The 17,771-nt window shown below is 41.4% G+C and overlaps 1 protein-coding gene across 1 annotated transcript in view; it reads right to left on the reverse strand.

The window, feature by feature from the left end:
- Nucleotides 1-17,771, reverse strand: part of DENND1B (DENN/MADD domain containing 1B) — a 240,687-nt gene that overhangs the window by 27,215 nt on the left and 195,701 nt on the right. Inside the window, exons 14-17 of the mRNA XM_015406182.1 lie at nt 14,319-14,420; nt 5,754-5,844; nt 2,082-2,122; nt 563-631 (exon numbers count right to left, since the gene is read on the reverse strand). Coding sequence (XP_015261668.1) covers nt 563-631; nt 2,082-2,122; nt 5,754-5,844; nt 14,319-14,420 — 303 coding nt within the window. The remainder of the gene's footprint in view (nt 1-562; nt 632-2,081; nt 2,123-5,753; nt 5,845-14,318; nt 14,421-17,771) is intronic.

A 17,771-nucleotide genomic window follows, 5' to 3' on the forward strand; every position in this document is an offset into this window, starting at 1 on the left:
GATGGGCAGGAACCGGCTGATGAACTAAAGTTCGTCACAAATTTTGACTGGTTCATAAAGCAATGTTTGTGAACCGAAGAACCACCACAAACTTACTTTTGATGCAGTTCATGGTAGTTTGTGAAGAGCAGAAAGCAGAGGTTTAAACCCCCGTTTTTTTGCTCTTCCTGAAGAACAGCTGTTTAGGTAGAACCCCTAAGGTTCTCTTCATGACACCTCCCCCTTGAGCCCATTCTGTTATTCCTCATCCTTCCTGGGAAATGGACTGGGCTGGATCCTCTGGTGTGGTGGCAAAAGGTGAGGCGTGCTATGCATTATTCACAGTAACACAGCCTGAATAATAAGTATCCCTGAATAGAATCAAGTCAACATGGTAGAAACATGACATTGTGTAGAGACTGCAGACTACTTCCTCCAAACCAAATTTTAATATTAGTAATACAGAATATTATTTTGGAAAGAAATACATCCAAGATATTTTGCTGTGTTGGATGAAAACACAGCATGAAGTTGCTTATACAATATTTATGTAAAAATGAAGTGGGACAGGGAGAGATCTTACATATCGGTATGCTGTTTTCATAGCAGGGCTAGCTTTAGTCATTGCTGTGTTGATCAGAGCACCTCCTTTCTGAAACATACAATGCATAAATAAAACACGTATTAATCATGTTTTCAGCAGAAGCAGAATGTTACGGTAATACAAGAAAAATAACAGCCTTTCTTAAAATAGTGAGGGGGGAAATCACTAACCTTCCTATAGTCCACTCTGAAGACTTCCACAGCTGCATTTTGTCTGTTGCTGCCCAAGGGTTATAATATGTTATTTATATACTTGACACTTTTATCAATGAACTTTAATGTAATCATATAGGGCACAATCCACCAGGAAGTTCTCCTTCACATGCTCCTTTAGATGAATGGAATTTTTTTGAGAGAGGCTGACACAAAGTTTATTGTGCACATTCTCTTGTATCTGTTTTGCACATGCCTAGATTTTTTCCCTGCAAGCTACTACATAATCACATAATGTTAATACATGGAAGCTACAGATGAGTTTTGAACCGGAATACAGATAGCATTATACATCATAATGACACCCCATATCTGGGGTCAAACTCGATATTATAACACGGATTCCCAGCTCTGTATATCTATCATGGGATTGGGGGTAATTCCTTGGTTGTTTTTAAAGACTTCTCCAACCAAAGCTACAAAATCAAAAAGAAGCCAACTAGCCATATATCTGAAGCCACTTTGGTTTTAGAATGAAAAATATTAAAGATGCCTTATCTTTCTAAAAGTAAGGGACATCTTTTGTTTTTGTTTTTCAATTGCACACTCATGCTCATCTTTAACAGTTAAAAAAAATCTTCACAGAGCAACAGTACCCTTTCATTCAGTTATGGAATAAACTGAAACTGAGAAAGTATGAGACAAAAGCATTTTGAGTTGACATGACCCATTAATAGTGCAAGTTAATTTATCTTAAGTTAAAACAGCTATTTGCTAACATGCATAAAAAGGATATGTTTTCTTTCTATTGTATTTTATAATTCTCTACTAATATTAGTTGCATAGGAATTCAATGGGTTGGAGCCTACCTGTCGATTTTATTAACTATTAGCAGTGTTAAATCATGAAACTGTACAAAAATTAGAATTGATATTAAGAATATTAATATTAAGAGAGTGGGTTGATAGTACAAGTCCATTCTACTGTTAGTGATGTATTCCAGTGATACAAAAAGCTTTCTGTCAATGCAAGAGATTCTTCCATGGGTGGAGGAGCCTCTTGTGTCAGCAGCACACTCTGTGGGCCACAGGAACACATCAGGACCAGTGAAACGGACTGCTAGGATCCAATCTACCATCTTACTATTAATGAGATAACATCAATTCTAATTTTTATACTGTTTCATGCCTTTGGAACTATATGGTTATCTACACATCATTATGCTGAATTCTCCTTTTTTTTCTTTTATACTTTGTAGATTTCAACAATGTATATACTTCAACACAATTATTTTTAGTGTATGTGTGTAGAGAGAGAGAGAGAGAGAGAGAGAGAGAGTTTCATACCTTAACTGTATACATCCACTGGTGATATGATTTTGAATTTCCTAAAATGTAAGAAGGGAACAGAACCTTAAAAGGTTTATAAAAAACACACACTTCAGAAAGTTAGTATTGTATATAGTACCTAGTGAGTTTAAAAGGTGCTGAATGTTATCATGAGGATTGCTGTTCGAAAGGTTTTTTTTTTATTTTTAGGAGTATTTTAGACTGTATTGCCTTCCCTGAAGAAATGTACTCCAAATATGAAAAGAACTGAAAACATTTTAAATATCTGAACTATATTTTTAATTTCAGAATTCAGTTTTAAAACGTTTTAAAGTATAGTTTGTTTATACAAATAATTTATTGCAGATTAACTCATTTCCCCACTCCTGCTATCTACAGTAGCTACTGCCTTTGTAGGTAAAACAAATGAGGAACCTGGGAGAACTACAAACAGATATATGTTCTGTGGGTGCTATTACTTTACTGAATAGCTCACAATGGTCAAGTTAAAATTTGATGCAGCTTTGTTTCCCAAGCATTTTTAGCTAACTATGTAAAGACTTCTGGCTTCAGTTTTTAAGAGTGACTTGTGAATTTTGTGACAGTGTGAAGATCAAGGACAGTTGCTGCAATGGAAACATCTACACCAGTGATTTGAGTTTGCTAACATGAGAATGCATAAGTTTTCCAAAGCATATGCCAATATTCCTTTACAACACCAGGAGTTCCAAAAGCCTCTTAAGCTCAGCAATAAATCTGACATCTATAACTAGGAGGAAATTCTGTTGACTTGCTTTTGCTGGGGCAAAGCCAAAGCACTAACAGAACTCAGCTCTTACAGACCACTTCTAAGGATGGAACGATGTAGGATGGTGGCAGACCCATGGCAAATATGAGTCACCAAACACCTACAAAATAGGGTGGGAAGACAACTTCCAGTCGAGCAGTAATGGTTGGGAAGGGGTGCTGAACCTTGCTCATTTTTGGTTGTAGAACACTGCTAGGGGAAAAAGTGGTTTGGGGAAACAGCAAGTGGCATCTTACTGCACATGAAGCTAAGCACCTAATTTTGAGATACGGTTTTAGGACTAAACATGATGCCAGACTAAGACTAAGAAAACAATGGAGTTGCTGGGGACCTCCTAATTTATGGAAGTACATCAAATATCAGATCAGGAGAGCTGATCACTCTTTAATATAAACTGTGAAAAACAATGTTTACCCAGAAGTTATTCTAATTTGTTCAATTAAACTTAAAGTAAATGGGATTGAAGTAAAGGAGCTGCAGTGGCTCAAGTGGTTAAGATGCTGAACTGCAGGCTGTGGAAGGTCGGTAGTTCAGCCGTTCGAGACCTGAGTGTGCCGCATGACGGAGTGAGCTCCCGTCTCTAGTTCCAGCTCCTGCCAACCTAGCAGTTCGAAAGCAAAAAATTGCAAGTAGATAAATAGGTACCACTTCAGTGGGAAGGTAACAGCGTTCCGTGCGCCTTGATGTTTAGTCATGCCGGCCACATGACCACGGAAATGTCTTCGGACAGCGCTGGCTCTTCGGCTTTGAAACAGAGATGAGCACCACAACCCTAGAGTCGAGTTTGACTGACTTTCGAGCAAGGGAACCTTTACCTTTTTACTTAAATGGGATTGAAGACTGAGAAAAAAGTAATATATGTGTGTGTGCATGTTGAGTGCCATCAAGTCATTTCTGACTTATGACGACCCTATGAATTAATGACCTCCAAAATGTCCTGTCATTAACAGCCTTGCTTGGGTCTTGCAAACTGAGGGCTGTGGCTTCCTTTATTGAGTCAATCCAATTAGTATTAGGTATTTCTCTTTTCCTGATACCTTCAACTTTTCCTATCATTACTCTCTTTTCCAGAGACTCATGTCTTCTCATGATGTGATCAAAGTACGATTACCTCAGTTTGGTCATTTTAGCTTCTAGGGAAAGTTCAGGCTTGATTTGATCTAGAACCCATTTATTTACCCATAATACTCTTCTTCAAAACAATCAATTTTCTTCCTGTCAGCTTTCGTCATTGTCCAGCTTTCACAACCATACACAGTAATGGGGAATACTATAGTATGAGTTATCTTGATCTTGGTCACCAGTGACACATCCTTACACAAGGGTCTTCCTTGGTCACCAGTGACACATCCTTACACCAAAGGGTCTTCATAGCTGCCCTTTCCAATCTAAGTCTCCTTCTGATTTCTTGGTTGCGGTCTCTCTTTTGATTAATGATGGAGCCAAGGAATAGAAAATCTTGAACAATTCCCATTTCTTCATTGTCAATAAAATAAAATAAAATAATTCTTGCTGATATCTTTGCCAAGTGGAAACCATTCTGTTTCTCCATATTCTGTTTTCACGGTAGCCTCTTGTCTGGAGTATAGGTTGTGCATCAAAACAACCAGATTTTCTTTTAAAACCAAACATAGCTTTTCTTGTCCCATACAGTCAAAAGCTTTGCTGTAATCTACAAAAGCCAAGCTGATTTTCTTCTGAAAATCTCTTGTATGCTCCAGTAACCAACATAAATTAGCAATATGATCTCTTGCACCTCTTTTTTTCTGAATCCAGTTTGACCATCTAGCATTTCTCTTTCATATATGGTAACAGTCTTTGTTGAAAGATTTTGAGCATCAGTTTACTTGCATGAGAAATTAATGCAAAGATCCAATAGTTGCTTCAGTCTTTGACGTCTCCCTTTTATGGAACTGGAACATAGATTGAGAGTTTTTAGTCCATGGGCCATTCTTTTATTTCCCATTTTTGTTGGCATATTCTTGCTAAGATTTTGATGGACTTCATTTCCTGACTTTGAAATTTCCTGACTTTGATATTCCATCTACTCCTGGTGATTTGTTTCTTCCAATTGCTTTGAGTGCAGGTTTCATTTGACTTTGTAAAACTGCAGGTTCTTTTTCAAAAGATATGTGCCAGCTTCTATATTTACGTGGAACATGGGTTTCTGAAACTAAGCATTCCTATCTTGCCCTTCTCCCAAAGAGTCAGGGTGCCATGCATGGTTATCTTCTATTCCATTTTATCTCCACAACTATTATGAGACATAAATCAGGCTAAGAAGGTCACTCAGGGAGTTTCGTGGCTGAACCGGGATTTGAACCAATGCTCCCTAGTCCTAACCCAACACTAGCCGCTATACTATACTGGCTCTCATTAGTCACTATACCAATCACTTTACTGCAAAATATGCTCCCTTACCCTTTTGCATAAATAATTTGTGGGGCAAACTTGTTTGCCAAAACCCCCATTGGCTCATGAAGAACAAAGGATCTCAAAGGTGTGAAAAATGTGAAATGTAAAAATGAAGATTATCAATCAAGCTCAAATGGTTCCTTCATCTTGTTGCTGAGGATGAAACAATTTCCTTGACATGCAGTCTGCAAAAGCAGTGAACATTCTTTTATATCACATATTATAAATAAGGTCTGATTGACAAGTTAAGCATTCTGTTAGAAACTTCACCAGCTGAAGTTTGCCCAATACAATAACTTGCTTCACTACTTCAGCGTTGTGAACAATATGGCATCCATTTTCAGCCAATGATATATAACCAGAGAACTTTCCATAAGGATCACTGTCAAAATCAGAACTTATTTTAGAAGTTTCTTTGGATGAGGCAAGAATGAAAGCAACCAAATAGTACCAAAGCAAACCTATACCTCCACTGAAGCCGCCTGAAGAGATTTCTTCTTCAAACACATCGGAGAATCCTTTCCCTGCATTCAGCTTTGTGAGCCGACCTTCAATAAACTGTAATAAAAAGTTATTAATGCTATGAAATCTTTGTTAGGAGTTCACATTTTTAAACTTCCTAATTTATTGTGTGCTACAAAAAATGACAGAAGTACAGCAATGCCCCATTACTATTTGAACACAATGTTCCAAAACCTGTGTAGTCACATTTACTCTTTGACTTGTCTCCACAATCTCTTTCTGTCCCTCACTTCTAGCTCAACATGAGTATAGCCTAACTACAAGATGGTCAACTCACATGACAAATGCAATTATAGATCTACAAGGATATTCCAAATATATTCCAATTATGAAGGAACTTTGTGCTAGCAAAACCACATTAACAACCTTCACCGTTCTCACACTTAATGAAACCCCCAAAGCCAGTATCATTTTGGTTATATCATTTGTGGTGTTTTAAATTCACCATTTTCTCCCATTTGGTAAGACGATAAACAGATCATAGAACTTCGTATAAGTTTATAAACATTCTAAATATTAGTTTATGGACAAATTTAACACAGTACTGTAAGGATCCAGTAGGAATTCTAGTCCATCTAAAAAGAAAGCTCATAAGCCACATCACTATGTTCCTGTATTAGTTCAATCTACACACACCAAAAATCAAATAAAAACAAGTGCTCATAAGCCACATCACTATGTTCCTGTACTAGTTCAATCTACACACACCAAAAATCAAATAAAAACAAGTAATTATGGGAAATATGACAGAAGAATAGCATCGCCACATCATATTTGAAACTAAGAGTGGCTTCATCTGTTGAAAACAGGAAAACCCAGTGCAAGTGTGGCAATTGACTTTCCTGTACAGCATACCAAACAGAAACCCTGGGGTTCTCTCTTTGGAGGCTTCTAGGAAGCCTGAAATACAAGCACAGGGAATACGCACTATTTCCCTTTTTGATTTCACATGTGAGCACCTTTTGCTTGGTGAAAGAACATTGATCATTCTCAGGAACAGAACTATACCCCAAATGGAAATGGGGTATAGGGCCTGTAAAACGGAAATGTTTTACCAAGTGTTCAGCTCTGGCAGTGAAGTTACCATCTAAATTGGCCTCCCCCAGTTCCCTCCCCGCCATCCATTCTGACACTGTACCAGTCTCCACTGACACACCGAAAGCACAACCTCATTTTGGATCATTTCTGTTATTAGTGCCGGCCTCACCATCTGTTTTTAATTTTGATTTGTCACTATGTTAATACGTTTTTAACAAATAACTTATGATATTGTTTTTAACTTATTGTTACCCACCCTGAGCCTTGCTGTGCAGGGGAGGGATGGCTAAAAGACTAATAAAATAAATAAATAAAATAAACACTGAACTTTGTCACACAGTTTTGACTTTTGAAAGCTTGTATACCAAAAACCTCTAAGCTGCTACTGGACTCAAATCTAAGTGATTCTTCATAGGCTTCCAATATAAATGATTCTTCACAGGCTCCCAACCTAAGAACAGTTCATGGGCAAAGTGTGTCACCAGGACAATGAAACAGGGCCGCTCAGAGATAAGGGTAGTTTCCTTGCATCCTGTGAAGCTATGCAAGTATGCAGAAACATACGACTTTTTGTTTTTGTTTTGTTTTTTAATAAAAGAATCATCAAGCCTGGTGAAGACTGATCATGAGGGCACCTGAACATCAGTTAAAGAAGGATGGGAATAGGGATTTTTCCAGATTCAGGTATATTGGACCTGAAAAAATATCAGTATTTCCTGATATTCCCAAATCCCAATACTGGTATGGTATTTGGAATTGGTAATATTCCGGAATCTCAATTTTTTTCCTGGTCCATTATACCCTATGGGGACCATTACAGTCAATTGCAAATCTATCCTGGGGTATATTTAGTGGTCTGAGATAGAGATTAGGTAGAGGAACCAAATTTGCAGCATAGCTGCTGGAGCCTATCCTCAAAAGAACCCCTAAAGTTTCAAAAAGATTGGACCAATTCTATGGGTACCCAAAGAAGGTGCCCCCATCCTCCATTGTTTTCAGTGGAGGGAGATAGCAAGGCAACACAAGCCCAGAAGAATGTCGCAGAGAATTTCTGCTGTGAAAAGTGGGGGGGGGGCATTTTTGAAGGCCAGCATTTAGCAAGGCAATACAAGCCCAGAAGAATGCCGCAGAGAATTTCTGCTGTGAAAAGTGAGGGGGGGGGGCATTTTTGAAGGCCAGCAGTACAGCCAGTGCAATGTGCCCAGCAGAACCAGCGCCACTGTGGCAGTGCCAAAACCCAAGAGGAGTAAGGTCAAATCTAAGAATCTCTGTAGTAGAAACGGGGGCGGGAGGGGCATTTCTGCTCAAAGGGACTGATGTCAAGCACAGAATCACAGTCCAAGTGAGGAGGAGGGGGGTTGCAAGGACAGCAGAACCACTGCAATAGTGCCAGCAGCACAACCCAGTCCCAACCTACTAGTGCCCAGCAGCAGAATCCAGTGTCATTGTGGCAAATGCCACCTCAACAGGACTGATATCAAGCAGAAAATCACAATCCGAGTGAGGGGGAGGTGGGTTGCAAGGACAGCAGAACCAGTGCGATAGTGCCCAGCAGCAGAACCCAGTGCCAACTTACTAGTGCCCGGCAACAAAACCTAGTGCCATTGTGGCAAATGCCAGCTCAACCAGACTGATGTCAAGCACAGAATCACAATCCGAGCAAGGGGGAGGGGGATTGCAAGGATAGCAGAACCAGTACAATACTGCCCATCAGCACAACCCAGTGCCAATGTGGCAGCAGTGCAAACCCAATAGAACTAACCAATGTCACACCAGAGAATCCCAGCAGGGTTTTTAAAAACTGGCAAAAGCAAGGGTAGTAGAAGCCCAGAAGAACACTCAAAAGTGCAGGGTGGGCAGGCACTTTTGTTAGGCCACCTGAACCAAAACCAGCCCAATACACAGCCTACTAATGTTTTGTTTTCTTCCAAAGCCAAGGGCAAACCAAGAGAAACTTTATATACCATTTCCCCAGGGAAGGCATCAGAAAGTGAAAGGGAGGGAGTTGGGCCCAGCTGGATCCTCCCCTCTCAGCAGGAGCAGCACACACCAACCACCACTGCCTCAGTGGGGGAGCCTTAGCCTAGGTGCTGCAGCTGCCCTTCATCACAGGCTCTCCCTTTCCCACCCCTGAAAAAAAAAGTTTCAAAGCAAATTAGCTTCATTATTTATGGGGCTCCTGAGGGTTCTGCTGGTTTCTGTTTGGCATACAGGTCTCACTATCCTGCTCTTCCAGACCCAGACTTGCCATGTCAGATGAGAGCATCTCTGTGTAGCTCTTAAAGGGCCTAAGAACTTCCACAGTCTGAGATATGGTCAACCATTCTTCCTGGGTGAGCTGGCTCTCTTCCCAAATTACCCCGGTCTCAGAGATCAGGGCAGTCAAGGCTCTCTTCCGCTCCACCAAGCACTTGAGCATGGCATAGGTACTCTTCCAGCAAGTGCTCACATCGCTGATCAAGCGGTACACCAGCATGCCTGTCACTGTCTGCTTCTCGTGCAGCAGATGGGTGTCCTTCACACTGCGAGAGAAGTGATCCATGATATGCCATCATTTCTGGAGGAGATGCCTGAACTCACAGGTCTAAGCATCCATACTGTTATTGCAGAAACCCAGCCCCAAGGTATCTTTAACCACCAGGTGGAGAAGGTGGGCCACACAGTAAATGCTCCTGAGGCCCAATGCCTGTCCTGATTCCCTCATGTTAGTGCCACCATCGGTCACCACAAAGCCCATGGAGAGGTCCCTGCTTATCCATGCCACTGTTTTTTGATAGTGGCTGATATGTTGTCCACCGTGTGTGGATCTCAGTGTGGAGCAGATCCTGGCAATAGCCAGCCTAACACTAGTTTCCCCACCCCCAACCAACACTACTGTGGAACATTCAGGGACAGCACTAAAGGCAGTCATAGGACAACTCACCTCCTGGCTGGCTGGTGGTGTCTGCTTGGGCACCCCAGCAGCAGGCTCTCTCCCCTCTCGAAGAAGCACTGCCTGGTGGTGCTTTTTCAGATGGTTCCACAATCTAGTAGTCTAGAGATGACTGTGGTCTCTCCTTCAACTGATCTGGGCCCTACATAGCTGGGGATCCTCAGTCAGCTGGAAGTGCTTCCAGACTTTGGAGGTGTAGTCTAAAGTCCAGACTTTGGAGGTATAGACTGTAGAGCTGCAGGCACCTCTGGAGCCACCTCCTGTGAGGAACTCAGACAGACAAACCGTGTCTTGGGGGGGGGACAGGAAAAGATGCCTTAGGGAGAAGGGGTTGACATAGCAGCAACTTGGGGTGCACCTCCATCTCTTCATCTTGTACTTCTAGTCTCCCCTCCTGTTCCTCCTCAGAAGGCCTGCTGAAAAAAAAATGCTGAACTTTGGAGAAACCAGAGCAGCAGCATCCAACCTCCTCTAACTCCTCCAGAACCCTCTAGGTCCCTGGGGTGAGCTACAGAGCCGAAAGACTCTCGTCCTCAAAGCTCACCCCAAAAGACAGCTCAGTCAGCTCCTCCTCCTGCTACAGATCCTAAGTAACAACAGCTGGAGGAGGGGCTACCTGAGCAGCAGACCTCGCTCAGTGGTGGAAGGCAACCGTGGAGCAGTCCTCTGCACAGATGGGGGGGGGAAGCTGCACCCATCCTCATCCCCTCCACCCCACTACTCTTCTCCTTAGCCTTGCCCCCGGGGCCCTAGAATGCTTTCAAGCAGTAATCTGTTTTTGTCAGAGCTAGGTAGCCCAAGTATGAGATAAACATAGAAAATATTGGACTGACTGTGCTTTTTCCAACATGAATTACTACTAAATCATAGTTCACTGACATAGTATACAGGAGCCAACAGAAATTAATTATTTGGCTGACTGTCACACACTATCACAGATTATCCAAACAGACCTGTCAGTGGCAATCTGACGTTTGTCAATGAAAAGACTGATGACATGAAACAAACTGCTCTATGAATATGAAAAATGTGTATGTGTGTATAATAGATAAATGCAGAGACAGCAGTAGTAGCACAACGTGTACTATCGTAGGTGATTATTTCCTCTCCTTCTCAGCTAACACTCTTCCCACTCCATTCAAACTGGCTCTTTTCCAAATAGGCTTGGTTCATGGTCAGACTGCTGTATGGGATCACTGGATTATTTCACAGCAAGAATGAGATAAAGCACCTTTAGCTACCACTGTGCAGAGAACATTCTTTGAACCACAAGACATTATCTATTCGAGGAAAGCTAAAGAATTCATCCCTTGCTACAAAACCCACAGATGATTTATGAATAGCCTCGTCATTAGGCAAAATTACACAGACAGAAACTGAGCTGTTAAGCTTTTGTTTTCTGTGAAAGATTAAATTAAAAGAGGACTTCAATACAAATGAAAGTCCCACTGAAGTGGGGGGGGGGTGTTGTACAGGATTTTACTTAAAAGATTGAACAGTGTAAAATGCAGAGGTGGACAACTGGTAGGAAGTATATAGCAAAAAATAAAATTTATTTGGTCTCACTGGCTCTAACTGTGAGAAATAATTCTTCCACAGGTATGTTACATGTTGAATCCTGTGAATCTGGTCCCCTAATGGCAGGATCTTCCTACAGCTCTTATATCATGTGAAGTTGCCTGTACTGGAAGAAAGCACTGTTTTTTGGAGAACCAATTTGAGGGATCCAACCTTTAATTTCCCTTTTGAATTTTTTCATAAGTGTGCTCCATTAACTTCTAGGTGGTGCCAACTTTATTATGTGACTGGCCAGTCTTGGCACATGACCATTCCCTGGAAAAGTTGCTTTTCGTGGCTTTGAAGCAGTGCCTTTTGAGCTATACCTGAACTGAATGGCACAGAAAATGGAGCTGCTCCTGGCAGGTTACATAACAGAAGACATCCAGCAAAAGAACAGCATCAGTTATCCCATATGTGTGACCTAGTAAGTATCAGTGACAGACTATCAGAAATTAAGCAGGTCAGATGAGTTAATTACACCTATGGTATATTATCAGTATACTCCTTTTGTTTTAAAATCATCTGATCAATGACCATTCCCTGGAAAAGTTGCTTTTCATGGCTTTGAAGCAGTGCCTTTTGAGCTATGCCTGAACTGAATGGCACAGATAATGGAGCTGCTCCTGGCAGGTTAGATAACAGAAGACATCCAGCAAAAGAACAGCATCAGTTGTCCCATATGTGTGACCTAGTAAGTATCAGTGACAGACTATCAGAAGTTAAGCAGGTCAGATGAGTTAATTACACGTATGGTACTTTACTCCTTTTGTTTTAAAATCATCTGATCTTTATTCTGCCCTTCCTCCAGCATGCATGGTCCCTTCCCTCATTTTTACCCTCACAAGATCTCCATGACACTGAGAGAGTGAGAATGAGAATGATCCTTGCATTGGAGCCAACAAAGATATGCTTGTGCTTCTCCCCTTTCCTAATCATACATTTCTGCAAATCCTTCCCATGTCTATGTAGGTGGGCTTTGAAGACAACTGGGGAGCCGAGGGTTCACAGGTGCTTAACCTTTCGTGTGGAACATCCAATCTTATCCAGCACCCTCTGTGTCCTAGTTAGTACATCAGTGCTATAACTTTCTGTGAATGCTGTGTATTTGGAAGACATGGTTTTCCAAAACAATGATAATGAAAACTACTTTCTGCTAGTCTATCTACTGTTCCAGTCCGGGCCTTTGGGTTATTTTTACATAATACATTTTCTACTAAAAATGTTCTCCATTGGATTTACAGCAAAGTTTTCAGTCCAGCCTTTTTTCAGGTTCAAGCAACCTTGAACGGAGAGCACTCCTGGAGAAGAGGCAGCTGGATAGAGGAGGAGGAGGAGGAAGTATATGCAATATAAATTGAAACAGCAGCAGTACATTGGCTAAAAGATGAAATCTTTTTAAAAAATCCTTCTGCCTCTTACAAGATAGTATTATTTCTACTGTATACCATCTAATTAGGAGCAGCCATATTTCACTTGCAATAGCATAAATGTCTACATTAACCAGTAAATCTCAGAGACAGAAACTTGTCATTTTCATAACAAGTGTTGCCCACTATCCTGCAAATTTCACTTATCTATCATGGCAGTATATCTTCAAAGAGAGTTAGCAGATTCACTAAGCATAGCCTCCCCTGCCTAAGATGCTGGTTGCTTTAATGAAAGATTTGTTTGCCTTTTTGTCATGTTCATCCAGGGCATCTTGGCCATACTTATATTGTTTTGTTCTCATCACTCTCAAGTAGCAGGTTCCTTAAGAACAACCCTTTATGGGTCAGTTTCCTTTAAAGAGGAGAGGACCAAGTCTTATGGCACCTTGGTCAATATTTGTTCATAGGCTCCAAAGAAATGGATGACGATTGACAGTGAACACTGGCACTACTGCGTCCAGTGCAGAACTGGGGCAGGCCCCTGAGGCCAGGAAGCTAGAAGCACACCTGGCTTTTTGTGCCAAGCTTCTGTTCTAGCATCTAGGATAGTCAGTTCACAGAGTTGTAAATTTAATAATTGAGATGGGGGGTAGGAGAACAAAATGAATAATGTATCTTTCATGTTACGGAAAGACAAAAAATGACCACATTAAGCACATAGGAAGTCACTGATCCTTCAATATATGTTTACCCCACAGTGTAATACCTCCCAAATCATGTTGACTTGCATCCTCCATGAATGCTTGATCGTGCTATCCAAATGCTAAATGTTGAGATTTACTGCATCCACCTGCTTCCACTCCCTTTGTTGTCTCCCCAGTGAACAATTTTAGACTGAAAACCCCTCAGAGCAAGGACCACTTTGTAAAGTGTCATGCACACTGTCCCCAGTGAACAATTTTAGACTGAAAACTCCTCAGAGCAAGGACCACTCATGTACTTTGTAAAGTGTCATGCACACCGATAGCACTATATAAATATTTAAGTCTAAACATACAAGGGGTGGCCATTGTGCAGACAAAAAAAAAATCCACACAATGGGACCAGCCAAGGCTGCAATTTAGGGTCCTGCAAACTCAAGGGAAAATATATATTTGAGAGGGGGGAAATCTTCTAAAAACATTTGTAGCAATGTCCATGCATGTGCAGATGGAAGCGGGGGGGGGGGGGAGGTTTAGGCTGCCATACTGATGGCAAGTCACCCTGATACTAGCCACTAGTACCATGAGAGGGAGATCCAGGCAAGGGGTAAAAGGAGGCAGCAGGAGGGGGATGGTGAATGGTCCTTCCCCTTTCCCTCAAGGGTCCCCACTTAATAATACTACTAACAATATTTTACTAGTGAACACAGTAAAGAGCAACTGGAAGGAGACTTTTGAATACAAGATGGAGATACAAATATATTTTTGCTTCCATTTGATTACTCAATTTTTCAGGTATTTGTAACAAAGCATATTTAATAAAAATATTTCATAGAAACCTTTTATCTATTCCTGAACATGCATATCCAATGAACTTTAGAAGAGAACTAGAACCTGCTTGCTCTACAGTACCTGTTTAAAAAGTTGAAGATTCACAGCAGTTTCCAGAAACTGTTTTGTAGCACCGGAACGATGCTTGACAAAGCTTTCTTCACAGAAAGTGATAGGTTCTCCCTAAATAGAGAGAAAACGAAGAATTAAAAAAGTAACTTTAGATACTGTATACCCCATTTTTCTTCCCAATGGGGGCCCAAAGCAGTTTGCATCACTGTATTCACAGCTTTGTGAAACACATTAGACTGAAAGAAGCCTACTGGCTCACAGTCATTTAGTGAGCTACCACAGCAGAGTGGGGATTCATACCTGGGTCTCTCAGATCTTAGTCCAACACTCTAGCCACTACACCACACCACTCTAGCCACCGGTGATTCTCTTCCCATCTATTTTGGCCAATAATTCTCTACGTAGCCAAATTATGATGTTAATACTATGAATTAATATTCTTTAAGTCATGTGGACATTTGTTGAATTCCCAATGTAGGAAGAAGTAACAAACATCTGAATGTGCTTATTTATGTGCTTAACTATACATAAAAGCTATATAAAGGAGATTACTGAACTACTGGTTTTCAACAGTATCTCTCCCCTGAGGCAAGCAGATTGTTGCAAGTACTACCTTTTCGGGTTTTGTGAGGAAAAGCTTTGAAAACGGATAATGATAAATTGATATCTTGGTAAAGAGAGATACAATAAAAGAATAAACCAGAGCTTTATGGTAATAGGTTTTACCTTATATGACTCCTAACGTCTCTACTAAACCTTAGCCTTCCTGTGATGCATTGTAGGGAATCCCCTTCCCTAATGATTCAGTTTTAAATGATTCAGATGTTTCAGTCACGCATACTCATTGTGGACCTCCACAGTTATCTGACACTCATCCAAATTAAGTGTTCTCAAAGACATATAAACAAATTATTTTAACTGGAGGTAACCAAAGTTATACACGTTCAAATTCCATTGATTTTACTTGCAGCGCTTTTAGCACATGATTAAATTTCCCAATGAAATTGATAAGATGGAAGATTGTTTAGATAGATCATGCTGGTACCTGCACTGCTGCAAAAGAGGGAATACGTATAGCATTAAGAATGGAAATAAATGCACAGATTCCCAAAATTATCCCATCTATTAAAATAGCCTGATAAAAGGACTCCTTATGTTCATGGAAACTCTGAAGTGCATACAAATATTCTGAGTACAAGTGGGTCTCCACGTCAACTTCAGTGTTAAAACCCACATGGCCCTATAGAAAGATCATCATTTAAACTGCTCTGCCCTTACTTTCTTGCCCTTCCACATCACCATGGACAAAGTGCTCCTTGTGGCTAGACTGAGATACCATTGGAGGCACGGATCCAAAAAGGCCACTAATGGTTTACTAAAAACACATTTCAGCTTTCCTTTACAAGTTGCAACCTTCTGCGCCCTTCGAAAAAGTCACCCATGAAATGCATTTTCCAAGTTGTACAGGCTTGTATCAGAAGGAAAAGAGGTTGGCAAACCACTTTGTGGGTCAACAGAAACAGTTTATACACATGCATTTTGGCCATAGTTATCAAATTGATGATACTTTCGATCTAACCCTGGGATTCTGGCAGAAATTACTGATATTGCTACAAGTACCTTCAAATCAATGCTATAAATTAGCAATTATGACTAATGCAATTACAACCAGGTGGGCAGCCATGTTGGTCTGAAGCAGTAGAACAAATTTTGAGTCCAGTGGCACCTTTAAGACCAACATAGGTGAAAAGCAAATTAGCATACAACTAAATGAAGATGTGTTGACATATGCAAAGACTAAACAGCAATAAAAAACTAAGTTCATACATCACAATTTGTTTAGATGTAATGGGGGGGAACAGTGAAGTAGTAAATATGTCGAAATAGGAGACAGATGTGTAAAAGTATCCTTTGAAGAGTAATAAACTGTGACTCTGTTGTTATGCTCTATTGGAGTGTTCATCTATGAACTCTTAACGTCCATTTCAATGTACCTGAGGAAGTGTGCATACACACGAAAGCTCATATCTTGAATAAACTTTTGTTGGTCTTAAAGATGCCACCGGACTCAAAATTTGTTCTAATGTAATTACAGTAGAGGTAAAGGTTTTGTTGTGTAATACATTTCTATCATTGATTTATTATACTTTTTACAATGTTTATGTTGGAGCCAGGGCCGGCCTGAGGGGTTTCTGCGCCCTAAGCCAGGCTGCCTCGTGGCGCTCCCCCCCCAGATGCCAACCTCCCGGTGGGGCCTGGAGACCTCCCAGCTGGGTCCCAGCAGCAGGGCTGGCTGAGAGAGGGCTCCGTTCCCTGCCGCCTCCTCCTGTCTGCCCGCCTGCCTGCAGCAGGCGGCTTTTTTTGCTAAGGAGGAGGCCGGAGGCCCCTCGGCCCATCCCCTACCTGGATCGAGAGACAGCCCCGAAGGTCCGGGCAGCCTTGCCCCCTCCCAGTCCCTGCTGCGGAAGCCCGATTTGGCAAGCAGTTGCGGAGCCCCGGGGTGCTTTTGCATGTGGGAAGGGGGTGGGCGGGCTCCGGAGGCTCCACGCCTCCTTCTGGGCAGTCCACTGAGCGCTCCCCAGGAGCTGGCAAGGGCGCATGGTGACCGGCACAGAGCGGCATCGCGACGAAAGGAGCAGTGGCCGGCTTTGGGCAAGGTGGGGGCTTTTGGCGGGGGCGGCGGCAGGGGAATTGGCACCCTGCTAGTATCTCCACCCTAGGCGAGATACTAGCAGGCCTAGTGACAGGGCCGGCCCTGGTTGGAGCATAGATGAACTTTGTACTGATAGTGGATGCATGTTCTAATAGCCCTCTTAGTATTGATTTACATCATCCTTTCAAAGTATGCTCGATCAAGCCCTAGTAGGGATTCTATGCTAAAGAGTAGACTACTAATACTCAGACCACAAAAATCTATGGCCAAACAAGATATCTGTTCTTTAGAACAACAGTTGCTATAGAATTCTGTCCCTCCCCAACTTCTTTTCATGTGCTGTTGGGCACAGCAGGAGCTACTCCATTTAAGCTGCAATCACATTTTAAGCAAGCTCCTTAACATAATTGTAAATAACTCTGATGCACTGACTCAGACGGAATAATTGTCTTCACCAAGAAGCATTAGCTAAACCTACACAATTCTATCAAAAATAAAACTATTTCAGGGTTAACAGAAAAAATATATTTGCTTCTTAAAAATAATACAGCTAGAAACCGTCTCACTTCTCCCATTCAAATAAGATATTTTATAATAATAATACTAAAAATTGTTGTTATTATCAATCTTCTATGTAAAACAAATGGGCATAGGTGAGGGGAAGACTGAAAGAAGAGATACAGGTTCCTGAAAACTCCAGGTTAGAAGCAAATAGTAGCATTATGCTAGCAGAATAGCATTTTGATTGGCAGAGAAGGAGCCTTTTTGTCAATTCTTCCCTACCCTGTTCATAAGGGATCCCCTGACCA

The sequence above is a fragment of the Gekko japonicus genome, unplaced genomic scaffold (assembly GCF_001447785.1).
Source record: "Gekko japonicus isolate JY-2015 unplaced genomic scaffold, Gekko_japonicus_V1.1 scaffold1097, whole genome shotgun sequence".
NCBI lineage: Eukaryota > Metazoa > Chordata > Lepidosauria > Squamata > Gekkonidae > Gekko > Gekko japonicus.